Source organism: Neofelis nebulosa, chromosome 14, assembly GCF_028018385.1.
Source record: "Neofelis nebulosa isolate mNeoNeb1 chromosome 14, mNeoNeb1.pri, whole genome shotgun sequence".
Classification (NCBI taxonomy): Eukaryota; Metazoa; Chordata; class Mammalia; order Carnivora; family Felidae; genus Neofelis; species Neofelis nebulosa.
In genome coordinates, this window is record NC_080795.1 from 41909038 (window position 1) to 41933350 (window position 24313).

The 24313-nt window shown below is 37.5% G+C and overlaps 1 protein-coding gene across 2 annotated transcripts; it reads right to left on the reverse strand.

Annotated features, from left to right (window-relative positions):
* Nucleotides 1-433: 433 nt before the first annotated feature.
* On the reverse strand, nt 434-24313 carry CFAP418 (cilia and flagella associated protein 418). Of its 2 annotated transcripts, XM_058698632.1 has the most exons (6): nt 24088-24289; nt 18258-18345; nt 14797-14861; nt 14189-14254; nt 6397-6492; nt 434-2582 (listed from the first exon to the last, which is right to left on the reverse strand). In XM_058698632.1, the coding sequence occupies exons 1-6, from the start codon at nt 24240-24242 to the stop codon at nt 2429-2431; spliced, it is 624 nt and encodes a 207-aa protein (XP_058554615.1). In that variant the 5' UTR covers nt 24243-24289; the 3' UTR covers nt 434-2428. The 2 variants fall into 2 exon arrangements, with proteins under 2 accessions (XP_058554615.1, XP_058554616.1); XM_058698633.1 differs by lacking the exon at nt 6397-6492 and having other exon boundaries at nt 24088-24313.

Consider the following 24313-nt stretch of genomic DNA (forward strand, 5'->3'; position numbering starts at 1 on the left):
AATAAATAAATAAATGAAAATCATAGAATACATAGATGAAAAAGGAGCTACATGAGTTGTTTTTGTCTGTTCCAAGGTTATGGCTCACAGTTTACCTCTAAGTATTTTCGATGATGTTGCCATGGCACTTGATAAAGAAACAGGAAGTTTTTATATCAAAACGTGGAGATTACTGATATATGAAACAAAAAAATTGGTCTTGTGAAGTGAGACTCTTTTTCACATTAGAAAAAAAATACCACTGCTCTTTTTATCATACATGTACACACACACACTTAAACTTATGGCATGTTTCTCTTCTCCAATGTAAATAAATAAATTCTCTGCTCAACTGGATGGTTTGAAACTCTTGTTATCATTTTAAAAGAAATTACCGAAATTATTTCAAATTAATCCTCATATGAATATTTTACTATAAAATAAAACAACTAAATACAGAATAAAGCTATTTATTATTTATAGGCAGGATTTATTATTTATTTATTACTCTAGGCAGGATAAGGATCTGAGAGTATAATACAGCTCAAGGAAAGTAGCTACCTAGCTTGACAAAAAATAGGTAATTGCTAAAGTAGAAAATGAGAAATAATGAAAACAAATAGGTAAAACATCTTGAAAGTTTTATAGACTTTGCATTTTAAAATTATAACTTATCAGAAACTATACTTTTCTTATGCATTGTTACTAAAATAGTTGCATTTTGGCTTAAATTATTTATCCATCAGTATACAAACATAATATTCTTTCTACATTTTAGATTACAGATTGTACAACTGCCAACAACAATGTGAGCTCATATATACATTTCTGACATTGGGGAATTATGTTATGGAATGCCAAACATGAGCAACGTATCTAGGATATAGAATAGGTATGAAACAATAAAAAAGAAAAAAAATTTCAAATTAATGATTTAGTAAATTTGCACATTTGAATATAAAGAAAACGTCATCATTATGACCAATGGTTTCTCAATCAAATCCTCTTGTTTCTCATATAATTACACACAGATAAAATTTTAGGGAGTAAAAACTTTTTATTCAAAAATAAAGTAAGTAAGGTCTGTATACATTGTCAATACAAAAATGTAAGCATCTGCCACTATGAGTTCACTATGTGTTCCGTTGCAATGCTAGACCTACTAGAGTAAGTTTTACAGGTAAGCAAATGTGTCACGGCTAGGAAAAGGATTTTAATGGCTGATCTTTCTTCTTACTTGAATCAGGTGACTGGAATGGATTCAGCTTAAGACTAAGCAATCACAACTTTGCTTCAATTACTCTTTTTCAGCATACCTTGTGTCATACATTTGATTGATATCTTAGACACATGCAATAAAGAGCTTATGGTAGATTGCAAAGCCCCCAAAATTTCTTGATGGTGCTGGGAACTGATAGTTTTTAGGTAACTGACTTCCTGAATGGGCTGCTATTGTAGGGTTTCTCAAGTCTCAGTGATGTAAAGGAGAAGCCTAACAGATCACCTGTTGATTCAATTATGCTTTACCTCTCTTTCATGCACTCCTGTAGTAAATAATATATTAACCTGATCCTACCAAAAAATCAACAGGCTGCTTGAGAAAATATCTTACTTGATGTTCACTTGATGGAATTTTAGGCACTGAAGGCTAGAAAATACTTGGAAAAAATCTAACAATGATCTATCTGTATTAGGATTTTTCCTTGTGATTTTAGGTGCATCGAAAAAAATTTTTTTTATATATAAATGGATTATTTGTTAAAAGAGCAAACTAAGTAACTTTTGATATCTAAATCAACAAAAGAAGAAATAAGTTAAAACTAGTAATACATATTTATCATTATTATGCATATCACTGTGAGTTGTTGGGGTAAGGTCAGATATAGGCAGTGTTTTCATTTACAGCATACCAGTACTCCTAAAAATCCTTCAGTGAGCCACTGATCACATGGTTTCTGCCATGTATAAATTATGATCTTTGGCAACAATAGATTTGACCGGAGGGGATGATGTATACACCCCTCAGTGACCTCTCTACACTGGCTGGCTTTATCCCCTTTAAATATTATACGTGAGGAATATTTAGCAAATGTATTAGCAGTGACTAATACTGCAGTTGCTAATGAATGGCTATATGTTTGTATAAAACATCATAATTAAACTTCCATTTAACAGGAGATAGGTTAGCAAAGAATTTGGATGAACTGCTATCTTATTTACTAAGTAAAATGCCCATATATCGAAAAGAAATAATTCCAAAATTATTGGACACATTATCTTCTCAAGTCCATTTGGTCTTTGAAAATCTATGCTGTATAGCCATTAAATGAAATTTCCTGTCTTTTTCCAAAGGGCATGATACTGCTATGTACCTTTACCTAAATATGATGATGATTAGTGGAGATTGCTCTCACGGATACATTTGTTTAAACACAAAAAGTTTGTATTCTTAATGTTTACCACAAACCCAACGAAGCTGATGATCGGTCTGAAGGTCAGTCAGTTCTTCAATAGTTCTCCAGCTGCACTGGCAGGCATATGCCCGTGTTCCTTTCTTCTTTACCAACTTTGTTCTTAATTTGTGGAATTCTGGCATGTTGTTCCTATTAATAAAAAATGAAGATTTTAGCATAGTGGCTTTGTCTTATCAGAGATGACATGATATGAGAAGAGAGTAGGAGGGATGGTGGTTCATCTCCTACCTCAAATACTCACCTATACCATATATATATATATTTTTTCAACGTTTTTTTATTTATTTTTGGGACAGAGAGAGACAGAGCATGAACGGGGGAGGGGCAGAGAGAGAGGGAGACACAGAATCGGAAACAGGCTCCAGGCTCCGAGCCATCAGCCCAGAGCCTGACGCGGGGCTCGAACTCACGGAGTGCGAGATCGTGACCTGGCTGAAGTCGGACGCTTAACCGACTGCGCCACCCAGGCGCCCCTACCATATTTTTAAAAGCCTGCAATATAGTCAGTGGAAGGCATATAAGAGGCATAAAGACAATAGGCTTCTGATGGGTTAACTATAGCAATTTCTCATTAATAGAGAAAAAGTGCCTGTTCTTTCTATTTGTTGAACTAATACTGTATCTTTCATTTATCAGCAAGATATACTATTAGCAACAGAATAAATGTCTATGCTGCATTAATGTTTATTCATTTTTGAGAGAGACAGAGAGACAGAGCATGAGCTGGGGGAGGAGCAGAGAGAGAGGGAGACACAGAACCTGAAGCAGGCTCCAGGCTCTGAGCTGTCAGCACAGAGCCTGACATGGGGCTCGAACTCACGAATTGTGAGATCATGACCTGAGCCAAAGTCGCATGCTTAACTGACTGAGCCATCCAGGAACCCCTGTCAGTAATGTTAAAACAATTAAATCAATGGGCAGGACCATTAGAAAAAATGATAACTATCTGACTTGATGCTACTATAAAAAAAAAGTTAATTTAAGTTTAATTAACTGAAAATCAATTATGGTTTTCATGATAATCAATGTATTAAATTTATGTAACAGAAAAAAAGGAAAAATTCAAAATGAAGTGATGAAAAAGTACAAAGCAAAATTATGAAACACAGTATAAATATTAAAAAAAGAGACAAAAAGTGCTATTACTTTTGAGGTCACTGCAATGGAAGGCAGGCTACAAAGTGCCCTCTGGTGGCCAGTGGGCACCATACTCAGTACTGTATTGTACTAAACCCAGGCATAATTTAGGTTTGAATCTAACAAAATCTCAGAGATTTTCCTGGCCAACTTTGTTTTCAGGAAACTGACACTTTGACTAGGTAAGTGTTACAGCAAACTAGGGGAAGAAATGAATACTCTAAGTTTTATCAGAAAGGAAAAAACTCCACAAAACTGTGTTTAATGAAAACTAAGTGGTTAAATGAAGAAAAAAAAGTTTTTTATTCAAGCTGCAATATATTGTGACAAATTTAACATTTGATACTTGACTGAATCCTTAATTGGAGATTTTATGAGCAGGAATCATGAATAGCCAGGAAACTAATTAATGTATTCCGAATTTTTTTTAAGGAAGCACGTATCTTAAAAGCTTAGAGGGGTCCCTGCGGGGGGGGCTCAGTCAGTTAAGCATTCGACTTTGGCTCAGGTCGTGATCTCATGGTTTGCGAGTTTGAGCCCTACGTTGGGCTCTCTGCTGTCAGCACAGAGCCTGCTTTGGATCCTCTGTCTCCTTCTCTCTCTGCTCCTCCTCCACTTGTTCTCTCTCTCTGTTTCTCAAAGTAAACAAAAAAAAGCTTAGAAATATAATTTTCTGTAAAGAAAATGATTTAGTAGAAAAACAAAAGCATTTTATTTAGCTATTATGGCAGGATGATCAAATAGAGCTTATACTTCTCTTTGAAAATTCCAGAACTTGTCAAAGCTAGAATACACTATTTCTCTCATCTATAAAATAAGGACAATAAAACAAACCAAGGTACAGACTGATACCACTATAAATGGTTCCCTGTGTTCTGTCAGGCAATTAACGGCATCCTGCAAACGTTTTAACTTGCCTTCTTTGGTGACCACCTACTTGTGCTTTTCTTCAGCTGTGATTCCCTACCCTCCTCAAGTGTTTCATCTTCCCTCCAGTCCTTTACTTTCTGTAGATCACATCCTCATTCAGACAGCTAGGTCATCAAATGTGAAAAATCTTCCATTTCCTAGCTTTCCCCCTGAATACATCACTATTTTACCTCCCTCTACTCAGTCACAGAGGGCTCATCCCAGCATTGATACTACATGCATTCTATTATTCTACACTAGTTTTATAAAAATTCATGGTTTATACTGGTGACATATGGGAGTTACTGACCACTCATTACATTAACCGGAAATTAGTATAGAGCAGAGGATTGAGAAAAGTCAGAAATGGCAAAATGGATCTGAAATCACAAGCTAACTTTTCCAACTCTAGAATTAACAAGTGGGCTAACCTGATCTGGGATTTGGGGACTTTACTAGGCTTTATTTGGGTTGGGAAATGTGAAACCTCTCAAATTGTAATTTTTCCATGTACCTGTATATTTGAAGTTTTGTGGAGCGGATTCAAAGTTTTCATAAGATTTTGAAAGCGGTTTGATGTGAGACAGTTTAAAAATAATTCAAGTAGATAAGATTCCTATGGATTTACGTGAGAATGGCTGCCAAAAGAGGTGCAGAAGAAACTCTCACCTTTTTCCTTCTCTTCACTACTGGAGACAGCTGCAATATATTCTGATTACTTGTATCAGAAAATACAATTCTTATTCAGGCCCAGGTTTGGGTGGGGGAGGGGGGGTGCAAAATGCATGCCTTTTATTAGTTTTTAGCTCTTAATTTTTATTTGAAAATGTGATGTACAATTCAGATACATTTTTATAACTTACATCATCTTAAAAATGTTAGGTATGGTGTAAGTATTCAAGAATTTACACACTGTGGGGCACCTGGGTGGCTCAGTCAGTTAAGGGTTTGACTCTTGATTTCAGCTCAGGTCATGATTTCACGGTTCATGAGTTTGAGCCCCGTATCGGGCTCTGCGCTGACAGCGAGGAGCCTGCTTGGGATTCTCTCTCTCTGCCCTTCTACCACTCACACCAGTGCACTCTCTCTCTCTCTGAAAAGAGTCTGCCACTCGCACCAGTGCACTCTCTCTCTCAAAAGTAAATAAACATAAAAAAAAAAATGTGCAAACTGCAAAATATGAGTAAGACACTATCCTGAGCACAAGGAGGAAGGCAGACGTATACGAACTAAGATTTTCAATCTTCTATTTCAGTGAGTGCTATGATAGGTACAAAGTGCTGTGGAGACACAGGAAAAAACGAAATTACTTCCAAGTTGACAGGAGTAGTGAGGGAATCATGGAAGACACGCAATGAACTGTACCCTGAGGGGCAGTTCAGGTTTAAGTAGATAAATGGTGGGATGGTGGGAAGGTGTCCCAGGACGGGAAGAGCTTGCATTGTCTGAAGAAATGGCAGTACTGAGTACTCTGACGCAGCAAAAATCTTGTGAAGGTGAGAAGTAAACTGGGGAAGGGCAAGGTGGATGACAGACAGATGGGGGCTGGCTTGTGAAGCGTCTTGCTCTGTACTAAGGAACCTGGACATGCTTCCATAAGCAGAAGACTTTTGGGCAAGAGAATGGCACACTCAGAGTTATGCTTTAATTTTCAGCAAGGAAAGGGTGGTCAGAAAGAAGAGAAGTAGGCAGAAAAATCAGTGAGGAGGTTCTTTCTACACTCCTGCCAGAAGTAACAAATCATCACATAGCCTGACAGCAGATGGAGAGATGAAATGGTCAAGAGGTGGAGGCTACATGATCTTGCCAAGTCCACCAAGAGACGTTAGAACAAAATAAGAAATAAAAAGGTATACTGGTACGTTTTTTCACAGAGGGAAGTTCTCTGGAAACATACCTGAAAAACAGATAATCGCATGATTTGTCCCACATAAAGTCGTCGTAGCTTACTACCCAGAAATCACATGCTACACAACGCAGATGGTCACAAGCTCTGTTCAGAGAAAAAGAACAGTACATTAAAGATTACTGGTAAAATTAAATAGGGAATTCTCATGATTTATTAATAGGATACACCACATATTAGAGATGACTGAGTAAACAACAGAAAAGTAAAGATTAATATGATTACATCTTATTTTTTAACTAAAGGACTGATTATTTTTCAGATAAAAATTTTCAGGTTAAATTTCTGCACAAACTTGCAAGTTTGATTTCTGTACAAACCTACATATTTTACTAAGATCTTACATACTGATACATACGCACACATGCATACTGTACAGATATAAGACAGACAAAAGGGATGTGCAGATCTTTTAGTTCAGTGGTTTTCAAATTGTGTCTGAGGGAGATCTTCACTTAGGATAACTTCTTTAAGTTGCTTCCCTTCCTATTGAAAATTCCAGGGGTGTCCCTATCACAGAATTTGCCACATTATATGGAAATAAATCTATCACCCCATAAGCTACTTAAATGCTGGGACAGTATCTTACTTGCTTCAGTTGCCCCACTATTTGGCATTAATGTATTCATTCAGTCACTTAAAAGATATTTACCCAAAGCATACTATGTACTGATAATACTCTGTCCTCATGGAGCTTAGATTCTAATGAGAGAAGAAATAAACAATACTCATAATAACTAAATAATATAGTATGTTAGAAGGTGAAAAGTGTTTCCAGTTTTTGAAATGATAAGTAGAGTAAATAAAATTGGGAGTATCGGGAGGGAGCGGATTGCAATTTTAAGTAGAGTAGTCTGCACAGGCCTCACTGAGAAGTACATCTGAGCAGGTTCTTTAAAGGGAGTGAGAGGTGGTTAAGAAAACGGGTTAAGAGAAGGTTATATTTAAGAAGCCAGGAAAAAAAGCATATTTTTATGTTGATGGTAAAGATACAGAGAAAAGAAAAACACTGATGATACAGGAGAAAGAGGGTAGAATGACTGGAATGACACTTAACAGGTACTAGGTGCTTACTGAAAATGTGAGGAATTGAAATGTCACGTTTCTCAAAACTCATACTACACAGTAAGTTTAGGAGTAAAATGACAATATGTGGAAATACTTATGAAATGCTGCTGCAAACAATTTGATTTGTATAGTGACTGTGATTTACTTTAAAAAAGACATTTCCTCCACTGTTTGAAGTATTTAAAAACTAGAATCAATGTACGGGGTGCCTGTGTGGCTCAGTTGGTTAAGTGCCATACTTCAGCTCAGGGCATGATCTCACGTCTTTGTGGGTTCGAGCCCTGAGTCAGGCTCTGTGCTGACAGCTTGGAGCCTGGAGCCTGCTTTGGATTCTGTGTCTCCCTCTCTCTCTGCCCCTCCCCCGCTCATTCATTTTCTCTCTCTCTCTCTTAAAAATAAATAAACATTAAAAAAAATTAAACAAATGTAGATACACATTTGATCATCTAAAAATTAAAAGGAAATAAAAAGAGGCTTTAAGATACCAAAAACAAAGTGAAAAGACCAGTGGTGATAGAGTGGAAGAAAATATTTTCAACACATTGCTGAATACTTAACGCTATAAAAGAGTGCTTACAAGTGACAACAACAACAAAAAACCCTTAAAAATATATTCAATCTCTCTAATACAGGCATCATAGTATAGACGTGGAGATAGACTGCCTAGCTTCAAATGTGATTCTACTATTTACTAGCTGTAGTCAAAAAACTTCATTGTGACTCAGTTTCCCACCTATAAAATGGGGGTAATAAGAATACTTCTATACCTCCTAGAATTATTATTGGGACCTAATGAGTTAATACCGGTAAAGTGCTAATAACAGTGCCTGGCATAGTGTTTGTTAAATAGTTAAAAAATAACATAATTAAAATTTAAAGCAACCACAAATAAATGTTTTAATCTAGCACTTTCAGACACTCCTGGTGGGTATGTAAATTGCTATAACCTTTTGGGAAAAATCTTAGCACTATCTTAAAATCAAAATTATTGCTAGCTGTTGCACTAGCAACCCCATTTTTGGGCACCTATTACATATAAACAAAAACATCAGTATATAAGCATTTATCAAGAATCTGTACTGAACTGCAGCACTGCTGAAGTGGCAAAAACAGGATAGCACCTGGATACCTATTAAAAAGGGAAAAGACTGAACAACATGAAATATATTTATACTATGGAATATTAGGTAGCTGGATGATAAAGAGAATTAGATTTATCTATTGACCTAGAGGGATGTCTAAAGTAAGGTGCACAGTTAACATATATGGCATGATCCTATTTTTGTAAAAACAACTGAAAAAATTTCCTATATAGGTGTTTGCAGGTTTGGAAGAACATGGAGAAAAGTGTGGAAGGTTATATACTATGCGACTAACACTGGCTGCCTCAGGGGTAGTGGGAATGGAGGGGAGAGAAGATTATTACCTTTCTCTTCATACATTTTTAAATTTCGTTTTTATTTTTTTTTTTTTAAATTTTTTTTTTTTTTCAACATTTTTTATTTATTTTTGGGACAGAGAGAGACAGAGCATGAACGGGGGAGGGGCAGAGAGAGAGGGAGACACAGAATCGGAAACAGGCTCCAGGCTCTGAGCCATCAGCCCAGAGCCTGACGCGGGGCTCGAACTCACGGACCGCGAGATCGTGACCTGGCTGAAGTCGGACGCTTAACCGACTGCGCCACCCAGGCGCCCATATTTCGTTTTTATTTTTTAAAATAAGCATTCAAGACATCTGCAATTAAAAAATAATAAAAAAACCCCATCATTATATATATTTTTCACTTCTCTCTAAAATTCAGATATGGTAACTTCAAAATTGCGAATATTTTTTGTGCTGACAATTTCTTTGAAAATAAATGCTTTACTTATAAAAATGATTACTCATAAAAAAAATAAACACTCAAAATCTATACAAGTTTCATAAACAATTCTGTATTTTCTTTCAAACTGTTAACAATTTATAGGGTTGTATTTGTACATATGGAAATTTAACACAATTACATTCGTACGTATTTGAACTTGGAGTTTGAACGTACAAGTCAGGAAATGCAAAATGATGATTCCCAAAGCTGCCGTAACTTGCTTTCTTATGCATATGTAGTTTATTACATGATTGCACAGAGTGTTAACTTTAATGCCTTAATACATATGTGCAATTTGGCTAAATTATTGCTGTTGCGGGAACTATAATTTAGAATCTCCTGACATTTTGTATGTGTAAAATCTCAACCATAATGTTAAATATAGCTTTTTAATTTAATTTAAAATTTAGTAGTTTATTCAAATCTACTCACACTACCACATTTTCCTACAAACACTGCCCTGTGAGAAAAATAAAACTAACTTGCAGCTAAGAAATCATTCTGCTGCTACGATTCACTCTATTAGATTATAATTAGTAGCAGCCTATGAAATAATCCAGTCTTACAAGTAGTTTAAAAAATAGGAGAGTAAAATTCGATCTGGCTTGAAAATAACACTTTGGTTTTATCTATACTTTACTAATGCCACCATGCTTCCTGCTACTACTCTTTCTCCTTTCCACCAACTGGGTAAAAGACTCAAATCTTTACACTCTAAATTCATTCAGCATTACTCCCAAACCAGAGCTTCAGCTAGAAATCAGACAAATAAAACATATGGAAAATTAGACTCAATTTCCTTTATGCCCTTGGCATGTAAATAAGTGCTTATTTTTAGGGCTTAAATACATTTCTCTCTCATAACTATGTACATATTAGAGCACCTCTAAAAAAAAAAGGCATGATTCTAATGAAAGATAAATTGTCAGGATTCTTCCTCCAAAATGTGGAGGGAACTCAAATACCAAGTTGTCACCATCAGCTTTGTCCTTTTGTCCAGTTAGTAAGTATAATCTTTACAATTTTAAAGATGTTCATGATGGGAATACCCAAAATACAGTCCAATATAGTCTTCTGCTTAGACTCTGGTTCTCAGTTAAATCCTGTCAGATATGCACAGTGGACTAGGAAGCCTTGACGTTTGGCAGTTGGAAAATGACAGTAGCAGCAATAGAAAAAACATCTAAGATTCATCCCTTTTGCATATATTACATGGTCTTCTGCAAACTGGTATATTAGAAAGCATCATAGGCCAAGAACACATTACATATTTGAGTCCTTGATTTGTAATAATTTTTGTGACCTTGGCAAGGCACATTACTTGGGGTGTCATTCTTGACAATGTTCTCTCTTAATTCCTCAGTTCTAGATTCTAAATAGCATAGACATGACACCTTTTCCCTACAGCTACTGTCACCACTCAGGTTACAGCTACCATCACTGTCTCTTTCCTGGAGCACCATAACTACTACCTGCTGACTGGTCTCCCTGTGTCCTCACCAGTCTTGTCCCTCCAACTTCTTATCTATGTTCCATTCAGCAGCCAAAATGACTTCCTTTAGCAATACAAATACGATTGTCACTCCATCTGCTAAAAACAAAATCCAGTCCCCCTTCCTCAAACAAAACAACTAATGGCTTCCACTGCATGTATCAATACATTTTCTAAAATCCTCCAGAGGGCTACAGGACCCCAAACAAAAATGTCCCTCAACTACCTTGCCAGCCCCATCAAGATCCATTCTCTCCCCCACTCACTATACTCCAGCTCACCTGGCTGTCCTGTGCTACTCCAAAACTCCTTCCCAGCTCAGGGATCATCTAACACCATGTGCCCTCTGGCTCTAATGGTCTCCTCTCTTTGCTAATTCATTTTTCATACTCTAGTCTGGTTAAATGTTATTTGCTTAGGGAAGCATTCTCTAACCCTTCCTATTAACTGGGTGCTAATTATCTATGCTTATAGTATCCTGCACTTTCCCTTCAAATTATGTATTATATGGAAATTAAATACTTATTTGTGGAATTACCCATTTAAAGTCTTTCTTATCTAGACTGATAACTCACTGAGGGCAGAGAAGTGTGCATTTATTTATCACTGACAACCTAGGACCTAGTAAACAGGTGGCTAATATGTGTTCAATGAATTTGACACCAGTGTCTCAACTTCCTTATTTATAAAATGGGGTTAAAAAATCTTGCTCTCTTTGCATCCTGGTTTTTTTCCTGTGGAGTTGAACCAATAAGCATATTTAGAACAGTGCTCTGGACAGCATAAACTACTTCACACATAAAATGTTTTACATGCATATGAACAGGTCTATCCTTACCCTCCTGTGGGTATAGATCTGTGTTATGAAGAGGATGGTCTATGAGGGTATCTTTGTAATGGTAAGGAAGAAAAGATCCATGAATATAAACATTTATCTATGCATATATATGCTAACAGTATGTGTTTTTTCCTTTTGTAGCTGTGCAGAAAGTAGGAAGGGGTTTGATGGATATTGGCATGCTCATGGGTCAATATTATCTAATAGGATCCTCCAGGTACAAAAATAGGCTGTTCTTTTGTCTACTTAAATTCCATCTGGAGCAAGACTCTTCTGTGCTAGAACCAAAGTACATGTAAAAAACACTATATAAAAGAAAATCTTCATGAAATATTTACTTTTTGGAAGTGAACCAGAATGTATTATCTTAGAGACCATTTGTAAAATCAGAAGACACCTGTAAGTAAACACTGATACATATTTCCTGAGATAAAATGGAAAAGTAGTAGGAAAATATAGGATTAGCAGCACTGCCATTTGAGAAAGACCCACAAATAATTGCAAACTATTACTCAAAGTATCTTAGCTATGTTTTGCACCATCGGCATACTCTAATGTACCATTGCATTTAATCCTCACGATATCTCCATGGAGTATGTTCAGTTTTTACAGGTGAGGAAAATGAAGTTTTAGAAGATAGATCCCTTCTCTCAAGGCTTCCCATCTCGCAAGTGGCACAGTGAAGGATCTGAACTCAGGCATTCTGCCATCAGGGCCCTTTCTCTTCATGCTCTGCAGGGGTCATCATTTGCTTCTTTACCAGTTCCTCTCCTGGATAGGGTTGTATGTATGTATGTATGTATGTATGTATGTATGTATGTATGTATGTATTATTTTTGGCATCTAGTATTTAGCATAAGGGCTGGGACCTGCTGGGCATTTTAAGAATACCATATAAAGAAAAGAAAAAAGAAGCTCAAATAGAATGAGAAAAAAATTTGTAGATAAGCAAAGACAGCAAGGACATACATTAGAAAGGACAGTCATTCTAGAAAAAGGAATAAATATGAAAAACATTCAGAGGCAGAAAAATGTAAGTGGAAAGTAGAGGATAACAAATGTTCTGGTAGAAGTGAAGTATCCTAACCTGGCTTTCACTGGAGGTGAAGCCAGGAAGAACACGATCTGGCAAAGCAAATAATGACTCTAGAGTTAATGTGAGATGAATGGTAGCTTTCATTTTCCCTCTGAACAGGGGAGATGTGCTCAAAAGAGTATGTTAGGGATATTATCCTTCATGTTATATATGGGCGAAGCTAGAGAAGAAGGAGTGGGTGGTAACGGGGAAACTACTGCAGTTCCTAGGTGATCTGAGAGAAGCTGGGGTTGGAGGGAGTGTGGTCTGGAAACACGGAGACAAGTCCCAGTGGCTCCACATGGGTAAGTAAGGACTGCCAGCAAGCAGACTGTACTCTTCTGTGAGGGCCAGCTTGTGTTTCTAATTCTTTGAATAGATGGCCCTCAACGCACAATGATTCAAGTGCTATTAATTGTTATTTACAGCCTTTACAGCAGACAGCACCCTGGGGGACTTCTAGTAGCCCATCTGAGCCATTCTGCTGCCTGGTGTTTCCAATACAGGGTTCCCCACACTCCCAACCTCCCTTCAGTCCCATGGCCTTTCTTTCTAGGCTTCCTAGGATCTAGGCCAGCACCATTACAAACCCTCCTACAATGACGTTTTAGATCCCACTTCTATTATTCAATATAACCATTATTCCTCCTAAAATGTGGTCAACATGCAATTATATATCTCATTCTTTTTTTTCTTAAAAAATTAACAGAAAGTAGAAAAGTGTTTTAGAAATGACTAGACAAAATATAATAATCTAGACAAACAGGCCTCTGCAAAAACAGAATCAACAGTCTCAGGACAACAGAAAGATATGCTTAAACCAATTTGTTTCCCTACATTATGACAATGATGATGGACTATGCTAGCAGTAATGGGGTGGGTGGTATCAGGACCATAAGACTGTCCTGAAAGAAGTAATGAATGAGACAGTGGGTGTAAGGGGTGGGGAAGAGACAAAGAAAGGAGGGTTTCTGCTTTTTAAGCATGTAATATCAAGCGACTATGTTTGAGAACTTTCTGGGTACTGAAGACCCAGCTTTCTTATGCTGTTTGGCCAAGATAGTGGGTAACACATCATGTAGCTGCACGGCCACATTTGCCTGTCTCATCCACTGGCTTCTACTGCCCAGAAGGCAAAAATGGCAAGGCGGAAGCTCTCTCTTGGTGTCCTGTGGAAAGCAGACTTGGATGGGAGTGAACCGGGCACTTCAAGTGGGGCTTAGAAATGGGCATCAACACAATGAACAGCACACACCCAACATCACAGCTTTCAACAGCTATCGCCCAGAATAACAAACATTTCAGTACAGTGTTCTTAACCTAATAAAATACACCTCTCATTACAAAACAGTTGGATGCCAAGATGAGAAGAGCTACATTTTAAGGACAGGGTATCAACTGGGAAAAACCTACTTAAGAAAGATAATCTATTTCTGACCTCCTACCTCTGTGAAGTATTTGTTCCAATTCCACATGGAGCAGTGCTTCCACCAAGGTACACTGGGCTGCAGCTAGACATGTTCAATAGATGGGAGAAAAAATTACAATAAAAAAACATGAGAAGTGAGTTTGGCCTCATTGACTCTATATACTTGTAATCAAATAGTATATTTTCCTGATCAGGCTAACTTTCAAAGAAGAGGTATTTATTCCAGGATCATTGTGTTATTGGATATAACCTGTACATTCCGGAACACTCAAGGAGTTAAAATGAGTCACAGAAAAATGTGTTTGCCAAATAATATAAGGGACAAAGTAAACACTGAAGAATATAACAGAACATTAATTTTGAGGAACTGTTCACACTTATTTTTTTTTTCATGTGGCAGAAAATTATTTACAATGCAATAATCTTCCATTCAAGTTCTTTTACACTGTGGGGTCACAGACCGTAAGAACACCGAAGATATTGCTATTGGTCTTTCTCTTGAAAACCAACCAGTGCTTTGTTGTTCAATGTCACTGTTGTTTAAATGCTTACAAAATCTACTAGACTATGCTCATAGTGTTTGCTCACTAGTGTGTATAATTCACTAAAGCAATCTCAACTTACCTTTTACCAAGGCCTTGAATGGGAGCTCTGACAGATGTGTTACCTGAAGATTTAGATTTTAATTTCTGTTAAAAAAACAAAACAATAAAGGCCAAGGGTAACTTGAAGAATTCTAACATAAAATCTAATATTCTTTATTTTATAACAAGAATATTTTTTAAATGACTTAAATAAAAATTTTGTATAATTTTAAAGTTACTGAAATAAAAACAATGATCAAAACCTTTTAAAGGCAAAAGGGAAGTAGACCTCCCTAAGGAATTTGTAAATTACTCAGCTTTTAGTCTAGGAAACTGATATACTGCCATTATTAGCATGCTAAGATTTAGAGTCACTTTATAACTCTTCAGTTAATACTAAGTTCAATGATTTAATATGAAGGACCTGCTATTTAAAACTTCATCCTGGAAAAATTCAATTGAGGAGGAAAAAAACCTCAGACTCATTTTTAAAGGCTGTAAATGGTACTCACCTGAACTGAAAATAAACTAACCAAACTCCTGGGTAACTTCAGAAATATTAATTTTGATCAAATGGAATGGTACCAACCAATAGACATTCAAGGAAATTGTAGAACTACCTAGTTACAACCATACAGTAGTTCCTATATGGTTACATAACATCATCATTATTAGCAAGCATTTATTAAGTGTTAACTGGTATATGGTACCAAACAACATAAACCAACCACATACCAGGACCACCGCCAAGGAAAGGAAGTAAGATGGAGAAAATGCAATTTAAACTATGCAGAGACATGCCTTTATTTTACCTAGTAGGTGAGGAAATTTAACGGAGGCAGAAGTATTTTGTTTCACTATTTCTTTTTTATTTGATGTTAAACAGAACTGGAAAAGTTTTTGATGCGTGCCTAAAAGATAAAAACGTGGATGAGTCTTTTTTTTTTTATTTGGGGGAACATGTTTCATGTACCATCCAGGCTTGCACGCACAGTATTTGTTGTTCTCGGGCTTTCTTGTGTGGGTCTGAGAGCAGTTCAGAAATTCAATAGGAGTGAGCAATGGGGGAGGAAGCAGTGCTCTCTTCTCTGGAAGATGAGCTGCTAAGAATAAGGTGGGCACAGATACCTCTTCAAAGACACCTCTCTTCCTCACCCAATCCATGTTTTACATAGATCTGCTCTCCTCCAGAAGTTTATTTAGTTTTTTCCCCTCACGATCTGGAGAACTGGATACAATAACTAAAAAAAGGGAGTATCAGAAAAAATGCAAAGAAGTTCATCTACCCACAATTGTAGAAATTATTATTTCAATTCAGTGTATTTTAAAGCCAAAGCAGAGAAGTATTTCCGTCTCCTTCTGAACTGTCTTGAATTAAAGAGATAGTACCTCACATACAGATACATGCCCTATGGTACTTAGTAACAAATTGTTCAGATGATCCTTGAATAACAAGAACATCATGCAGTTTTATCCTACTATTGATTAAATTAGCATTGCTATTTGGCATTTATGATGCATTCTTGTTTGCAGAGTACTCATCATTCTTACTATGTTGATATGTTAATCAACTAGGTCATCAGCCTATTAATTTACCATCTGCTTATGAACAGAAAATGTTAAATTTAGAGAAATAAAGATCTTAAGCTCTATACTAGTCATTTGATTTTTAGTCTGGCTACCAAAAATAAAAGTGGCTCTTACCTGTATCCTTACCACCACCACTGCCTAGTAATTTTCCCCCTTAAAAAAAAACCTCTTTGAGGGGCGCTTGGGTGGCTCAGTTGGTTGAGCGTCTGACTTTGACTTTGGCCTGGGTCATGATCTCACAGTTTGTGAGTTCGAGCTCTGCACTGACAGCTCAGCGCCTGGAGCTGCTACAGATTCTGTCTCCCTTTCTCTTCCTTCCTCAGCTTGTGCTCTCTCAAAAATAAACAAACATTAAAAAAGCCCTCTATGATAATATATTTTTCTTTCTTTTTTTAATGTTTATTTTTTGAGAGCAAGCAAGCGAGCGTGAGCACACAAGCAGGGGAATGGCAGAGAGAGGGACAGAAGATCTGAAGTGGACTCTGTGACTGATAGCAGAGAGCCTGATGTGGGGCTCCAACTTATGAACCATGAGATCATGACCTGAGCTGAAATCAGGAGTCAGATGCTTAATTGAGCCACCCAAGCACCCCTGGTATTATATTTATCTCTTAGATTTTTTTTTTCCCTTCGTGGTCCTTGTAATTGAGACTTCCATCTGGCCTCCTTCTCTTAAATTTCACAAATGTATTTTCACCAAACCAGTAAAAATTAATGTATACAGACTCTCATCCACTGCTGGCCACAATAGAAATGGTATAGTCACTTTAGAAAACATTTTGGCAATGGGTAGAAAAGTTGAAGATAAGCACACCTTATGACCTAAGCAATTCCTCCTCTAGGTTTGTACACCCTAGAGAAACTCTCGTACATGGATAAAAGAAGCCATGCAAAGAATATTTGAAGAAGCAATGTTCCTAAATGCAACAACTGGTCACAATCTAAAGGTCTATTACCAGGGAAGTGGGTAAACAAACTGTGGCAGAATTACATAATGGACTATTGTACATCAGTTAAAATGGTTTAGGATTATATAAGTATGTAATTAAAATATAAAAGTATAGATGGAAAGGATAGGTTACCTGTGGGAAGGAAGGCAGTAGAGTAGGATTTGGAGTTCTTAAACTATAATTTTTATTTCTTTAAAAATAAATCCAGAGAAGCGAATATGACAAAACATTAAGATATGTTCACTATGGGTGGTAAGTATATAGCTGGCTGTTATATTATTTTATAAGCTTTTTATGAAGTTGATAGATAGAAAAGCACTTAAACATTAAAATACAAACAATGTACTCATTGGCTCATGGGATAACAGCAATGTCATTGCATCTGAAACATTAAGCATATTTCTATAATTAAAGCTGTTTTCAATCTTCTATTTATTTTTATTTTGTTTTTAGAGAGACAGAGCACGGATAGGGGAGAGGGGCAGGGAGACAGGGGTAGAGGGACACAAGAGACAGACACACAAGAGAAGAACACAAGAGACAGACAACCTTAAACGGGCTCCACATGGGGCTCAATCCCACAACCCCGGATCATGACCTGAGCAGAAATCAAGGATCTGATGCCCAGGTACCCGTTTTCAGTCTTTTAGAAAAGTGTTCTTAGAGTATACAAATAAATGTAAGAAACCTATTTCATCTGTGAGCTGACTTCTGCTCTATCAGCTTTTCTAGTTTCATTCTTGCTGAGAAATGCTGAGAAATGAACAGCGAAACACATACTGAGAGTTTTTAGTATTTTATTTTTTCTATAACTCTGAGTAGAATAATTCCTTTAAAATAATTGTATTTCTCAGAATTCAAAGGACTACAGATACTTGTGCATTCTATACATTTACAGACTATTCTAAACATGTCTTGAAATAATGAAAGAATTACTGCACATTTATAATACTTGACTTACAAAAGGTTTTTTGTCAAAGTTGGGCTCTTCAAATATTTCACTAATAAGACTGTCAAGATCATCTTCTTTTGCAAATGTTTCTGTTGATCTGAAAACAAAACAGCTGAAGCTTAAGTGCAGATAAAGTCAGTCAGTATCAGAAGAATTTTGTCTAATTGGTTTATTATTAGAGTTGATAACAGGAGGATAAGTGTGACGTTAATTATTTTCTTCTATAGACATAGTTGAAGACTGTTGACACAAAGATGCAGTTTATCAGGTACAAATTCACATATGTACTTTACTATTTCACACTTAAAATAAGACATTTAAAGCTATATTCAAGGGGTGCCTGGGTGGCGCAGTCGGTTAAGCGTCCGACTTCAGCCAGGTCACGATCTCGCGGTCCGTGAGTTCGAGCCCCGCGTCAGGCTCTGGGCCGATGGCTCGGAGCCTGGAGCCTGTTTCCGATTCTGTGTCTCCCTCTCTCTCTGCCCCTCCCCCGTTCATGCTCTGTCTCTCTCTGTCCCAAAAATAAATAAAAAAACAAACAAAAAAAAAAAAAAACAAAAAAAAAAAACGTTGAAAGCTATATTCAAGAGAAAGCTGGGCATTACCTTTCTAAATTACATCAACCACTTATTTAAAGAACACAAGATACGTACAATTATAAGTAGAACCTGAGAATTATAAACAAAGATAATTTTAATTAGTCTTTCTAATTGTTTCCCTAAGAGTTCCATTGTAAGTCAATAACCATATCTCTTAACTACAGGCGCTGAATGTTATATAATCAAATGATCTATATCTATCTATCTATCTATCTATCTATCTATCTATCTATCTATCTATCTATCTATGCTATCTATCTATCAAGAGCATTCACTTGACAGAATATCTCAACTACCTTTCTACTTTGTGCAGGGAAAGCCATCACAGGATTATTGATATGAACTGTTACTGCACAAAACTCTTTAATAGCTAACTAACATTTACTGAATACTTACTATATAGATGAAGAAGCAGGGACTGAGAAATTCAGAAACTCACCCAAGATCATACAACTAGTGGGAAGAGAGGTTTGGAATTCAATCTAGGGCAGTCTGCACACCTAATGCTAAACAAGAGGAACTCATTTTAGAGTTTGTTACAGATGCTTTATATCAACTTCATAACTTCATTAGACCATTAAAGTATATATTTTATTTTTTTTTAAAAATCTTTTTTCAACGTTTTTTTATTTATTTTTGGGACAGAGAGAGACAGAGCATGAACGGGGGAGGGGCAGAGAGAGAGGGAGACACAGAATTGGAAACAGGCTCCAGGCTCCGAGCCATCGGCCCAGAGCCTGACGCGGGGCTCGAACTCACGGACCGCGAGATCGTGACCTGGCTGAAGTCGGACGCTTAACCGACTGCGCCACCCAGGCGCCCCTAAAGTATATATTTTAGAAGATAAGTTTAGTCAGACTGATTTCAGAAATGTATCTACTCTGAAAATTCTTTTATTTATTTATTTATTTATTTATTTATTTATTTATTTATTTATTTATTTATCTTAGAGAGAGACTCTTCAGCAGGTTTCACACTCAGCACAGAGCCTGATGTGGGGCTCGATCACATGACCTTGGGATCATGACCTGAGCTGAAATCAGGAGTTGGATGCTCAACCAACTGAGCTACCCAAGTGCTCCTGAAAATTCTTAACTTCAGGATTATAATCCTTCTTTGTTATTGCCTGGAGTAATTAACCCAATGTAAGAAAATCCAGACACTGAATGTCTGATTCCATCTATCTCCAGGCTTTGTCTATTCAGCTGTTCCCTCTATAACTTTTACCCTTAAATTCTTCCACTCTATACTGGCTTGTTCCCTTGACTTACAAATATATACAGGACTCCAAAAATTCTCTTGAGCTGCCACCCTCTCACTCACTCCTGAAGTCTATATCCATTATTTCTACTCTCTCACAAATATATGGGATGGTGATCTGGGTGAGGGTTTCTCAAACATAGAACTACTGACATTTGGGACCACATCATTCTTTGGTGTGTGTGTGTGTGTGTGTGTGTGGTGGTGGTGGTAGAAGCAGGGCTGTTGTGCACTGCAGGATGTTTTATAGCATCCCTAACTTCTACTCAATAGATGCCAGTAGCATACCCCTCCCCAGTTGTGACAAATATGCCAAGACATTGCCAAATGCCCTTGAGTGGTAAAATCATCACTGGTTGAGAGCTACTGACCTAGTTTAAACTTTTTAACCTCTCTGAACCTCAGATATTTTACCTGTAAAAATGAGATCTAGATAACTATTTAAGACTTTTTCCAGGTTTAATATACTATCTCTGGCCTCTACATCCCTCAACTGTAGTGAAACTTTTCTCTCAAATGTCAACACTGCCTACATCACAAAATTTAATGGCTGTTTTCAGTTCCACCCCCCTTTAATCTTTCAAAAATGCCCAAGGCTGTGAGGCCTTGGCCAATTCCTTCAATTTCTTTTATGACAGCAGGTTGCTAAGTTGTTCTCCTGAAATTCTCTCCTCCTTTAGTTTTTAGGATATTCACAGTTTCAAGAATCAGATGCACTCAAACTTTATGAACCCAATAGAACTACTAGGGATCCACACTTACATAAGAGTCTGGTCTGTTATACCATTTCATGATGCATACAATTGACTATGCTGTATTATAGAAATGAAAAAAAGAAGAAAAGAATGCCATTATTTCAGTGAGAACTCATACAAATTTTAATGGACCCTATAATACTTTTTTTTGGTCTTTTGATGCTATAATACAGTAATCTTTTTTTTAGTTCATTTACTTATTTTTTTAGTAATCTCTACATCCAACATGGGGCTTGAATTCATGACCCCAAGATCAAGAGTTGCATGCTTTTCCAACTGAGCCACGAGGCATTCCTATAATACAATAATCTTTTTTTTTTTTAATGTTTTTTAATTAATTTTGAAACAGAGAGAGTCAGAGCATGAGCAGGGGAGGGGCAGAGAGAGAGGGAGACACAGAATCCGAAGCAGGCTCCAGGCTCTGCGCTGTCAGTCCAGAGCCCGACGTGGGGCTCGAACCCACAGACCGTGAGATCATGACCTGAGCCGAAGCCGGATGCGTAACCAACTGAGCCACCCAGGCGCCCCACAATAATCTTAATCAAAGGTTAATAAACACTTATTGGTCCCCCCCAACTTGGCTTCTTATATTCTAATCTTGATTAAAGATACAGTTTTTGTCAAAAGTAAAAGGCATACTCTAAAATACACACACACACACACACATACACACACACACACACAAACAGTTGAGACCCAAATTAAATGTAAACGGCATATATAAAAGCTTAAATCTAGATCTACAATATCCTGGTAGACCTGGAAATATGACCTTGGGCAAGTAACTTTTAGTTTGGTCAGTGAAATGGGGATAATAATATTATTTACCTCACAGGGTTGTGGATATTAAATGATATGACACATACAAAGCACTTCGCATATATAAATGACTCAATAAATGTTGGCTATTATTATAGCTATCATCTAGGAGGTTATGATATTATCTGTAAATATTCCCATCTGTATCATCCTGAACCACTTTAGTCCTATTGCAGTTCAACCCAGTTTTTTTTTTTAAATTAACCAGTCCTTCTCTTTATCATTTTGAATACTTCAACAAATTGTATAGGTTTTGACCTCTTACATAAGCAGTTGTTCCTGGTATCCAGATGTAGCATGGTCATTTATTATTTGTGGAGCTATCATTTTAAGAGACAATTTCAGTATTTTAACTCTTATAAGGGGAAGAGATACTGGCTACATTGCTGTACAATTGACAGGTAGTCTGTTAACAAATTCATAATATAAATAGGTTCCTAATTTTTTTTAAACATTAAAAAAAAATTTTATTTATTTTTGAGAGAGTGAGAGACAGAGTGAGAGCAGGAGAGGAACAGAGAGAGAGGGAGACACAGACTCTGAAGCAGGCTCCAGGCTCTGAGCGGTCAGCACAGAGCCTGACATGGGGCTCAAACTCACGGACTATGAGATCATGACCTGAGCTGAAGTCGGACGCTCAACGACTGAGCCACCCAGGTGCCCCGGTTCCTAATTTTTAGTATCAGTTTTGGCTCATGATAAAATTTTAATGTTTGACCTCATATACCAGGTAGGGACTGTATTTGGTTTTAGGTTTAGGGCCTTTGCTGCTGTTTTTTGCATAATTTACCTTTACAAGTACATGGCCAAATGAAAAGTTTTAACACACAAATAACAGCAGTACTGGTTTGCTACAGCTTTTATAAAAGTATTACTTAAAAATTTGATGTAGTAAGATGGGGTGGGATGCTAGAAACATTATGGATGGATTTTAGTAGTGCAAGAACAGGCCATGGAGAGGCATAAAGGACCCGTTTTTAAAGAGGATCCACCTTAGCAGCCCTTTCTATTTTGAGCAGCATGCTCCAAGACATCCTATCCATCTGCATGCTAGCTCTCCTAAGATGAAGGCTTTGGAAAGCTCTTTGATAAATTCTCTCCATCCCCCAAAGGAATGAATAAAAAGAACCAAAGAAATTGCAAAATAACATTGCTGTGGAATGTGGACGGTGGGATGTACTGGGAATGAGTACATAAGACCTCCAGCATACAAGGCAAAAATATATAAATTAACGAGTGATATTTGCATAACTGTTCAGTCAAATAAGTATTAGCCCCTTCAAAGTAGTCATTTTAGTTGGCTCTACATTTGTTTAGAATACTGCCCAGTACTTAACTAATTTTTAGAATTTGTTTCTGAACTTTAGAATCTTTTCAATGTTTTTATCTTCTGAGGGTCAATTTTTATAAACAAATGTCACTAGAGGTTAGGTCGGATAATTTGGGTACCAATGTTGGGTAAATACTTCTGGGAAATCATGCACCTGTACATCAAGGCCAAACAAAACCAAACTACAGACTCAGCCATAAATTGACAAGAATGACTTTCTTGAGTTGTTCCAAAGCTGCCTCTGTGTAATTACACAAACATTTCCAACGTAGTCACTACAGAGATTCCCAGGTCATCACTTTGAAGGGCAATATTCTGACACAAAAATTTTGACTTTTTGGGATTGAGGAAAAAGAAGTCTTATTATTTCATGATTATACAGAATCAAAAAGATGGACAAATTTGAAAGGTAGTTTTTAGGATCAAAACCCAGAATACTTAAGAAGTCTCCTGAAATTTCAATTTGGATGCCTGAGATTCCCTGAGATCCTTACCTGGGGGCCACTGGGAGAAGATAGGTGGCTGTACTAACATTGTATTCACAATAATTAACTATTTATCCAAAATTTAATATTACTCACTTCTCTGAGTTTAAAAAAAATGAGCTAATGATGACACAGTATAGAACGGAATCGTTTTCTCGAACAACCGGCCCAAGGATTATTCTGCCTGGGGAATTGGGTCAGAGGCGATAGACTGAGGTTCTCTGCACGAACGAATCTTACAGTGGGATGAGGACTCACGCTAAGGCAAACACCCTGGTCAGAGTGGCCCTCTAGGGCGGGTCTCAGGAGAGGACCCCAAAGCTGCACCTCGCACTCCCCCGCTCCATTTGGGCCCCCGGGACCTGTCTAGGTGAAAGAGACTGGCTGAGGGCTCTCACGGGCGGATCGCTGGTCCTTGCTAAGAAATGCCCAAATCCTCTCGGACAGAGAATTGACGTGTATGCTGCCCTAGGAGTGGGAGCTGAGGATCTCGGCCCGACTAGGGAGAGGAGCTGGAGATCGTGGGCAGCGGGCGGCTTTAGGGCGTGTAGCAGGCTTTACCAGGACAGCTCACCCCTCCCGCCTGTTAACCTGAGATTCTCTTTCGCTTCGGCTTGGTTCCGGTCGTTGCTGAGGATGCCGCCGACGCAGCCTCTGGGCCGCTCGACCATGCCCAGTCTGAGTGGGTCTGGTCTGCAAAACTTGGACTCGACCTCATCCAAGAGCTCGTCCAGGTCCTTCGCCATCTTGAATCGTTACGTCTTTCTCCCGTTCACGTCGCGACAGCGCCGGGTGGTTTCCAGGGGCAACGCGAGGA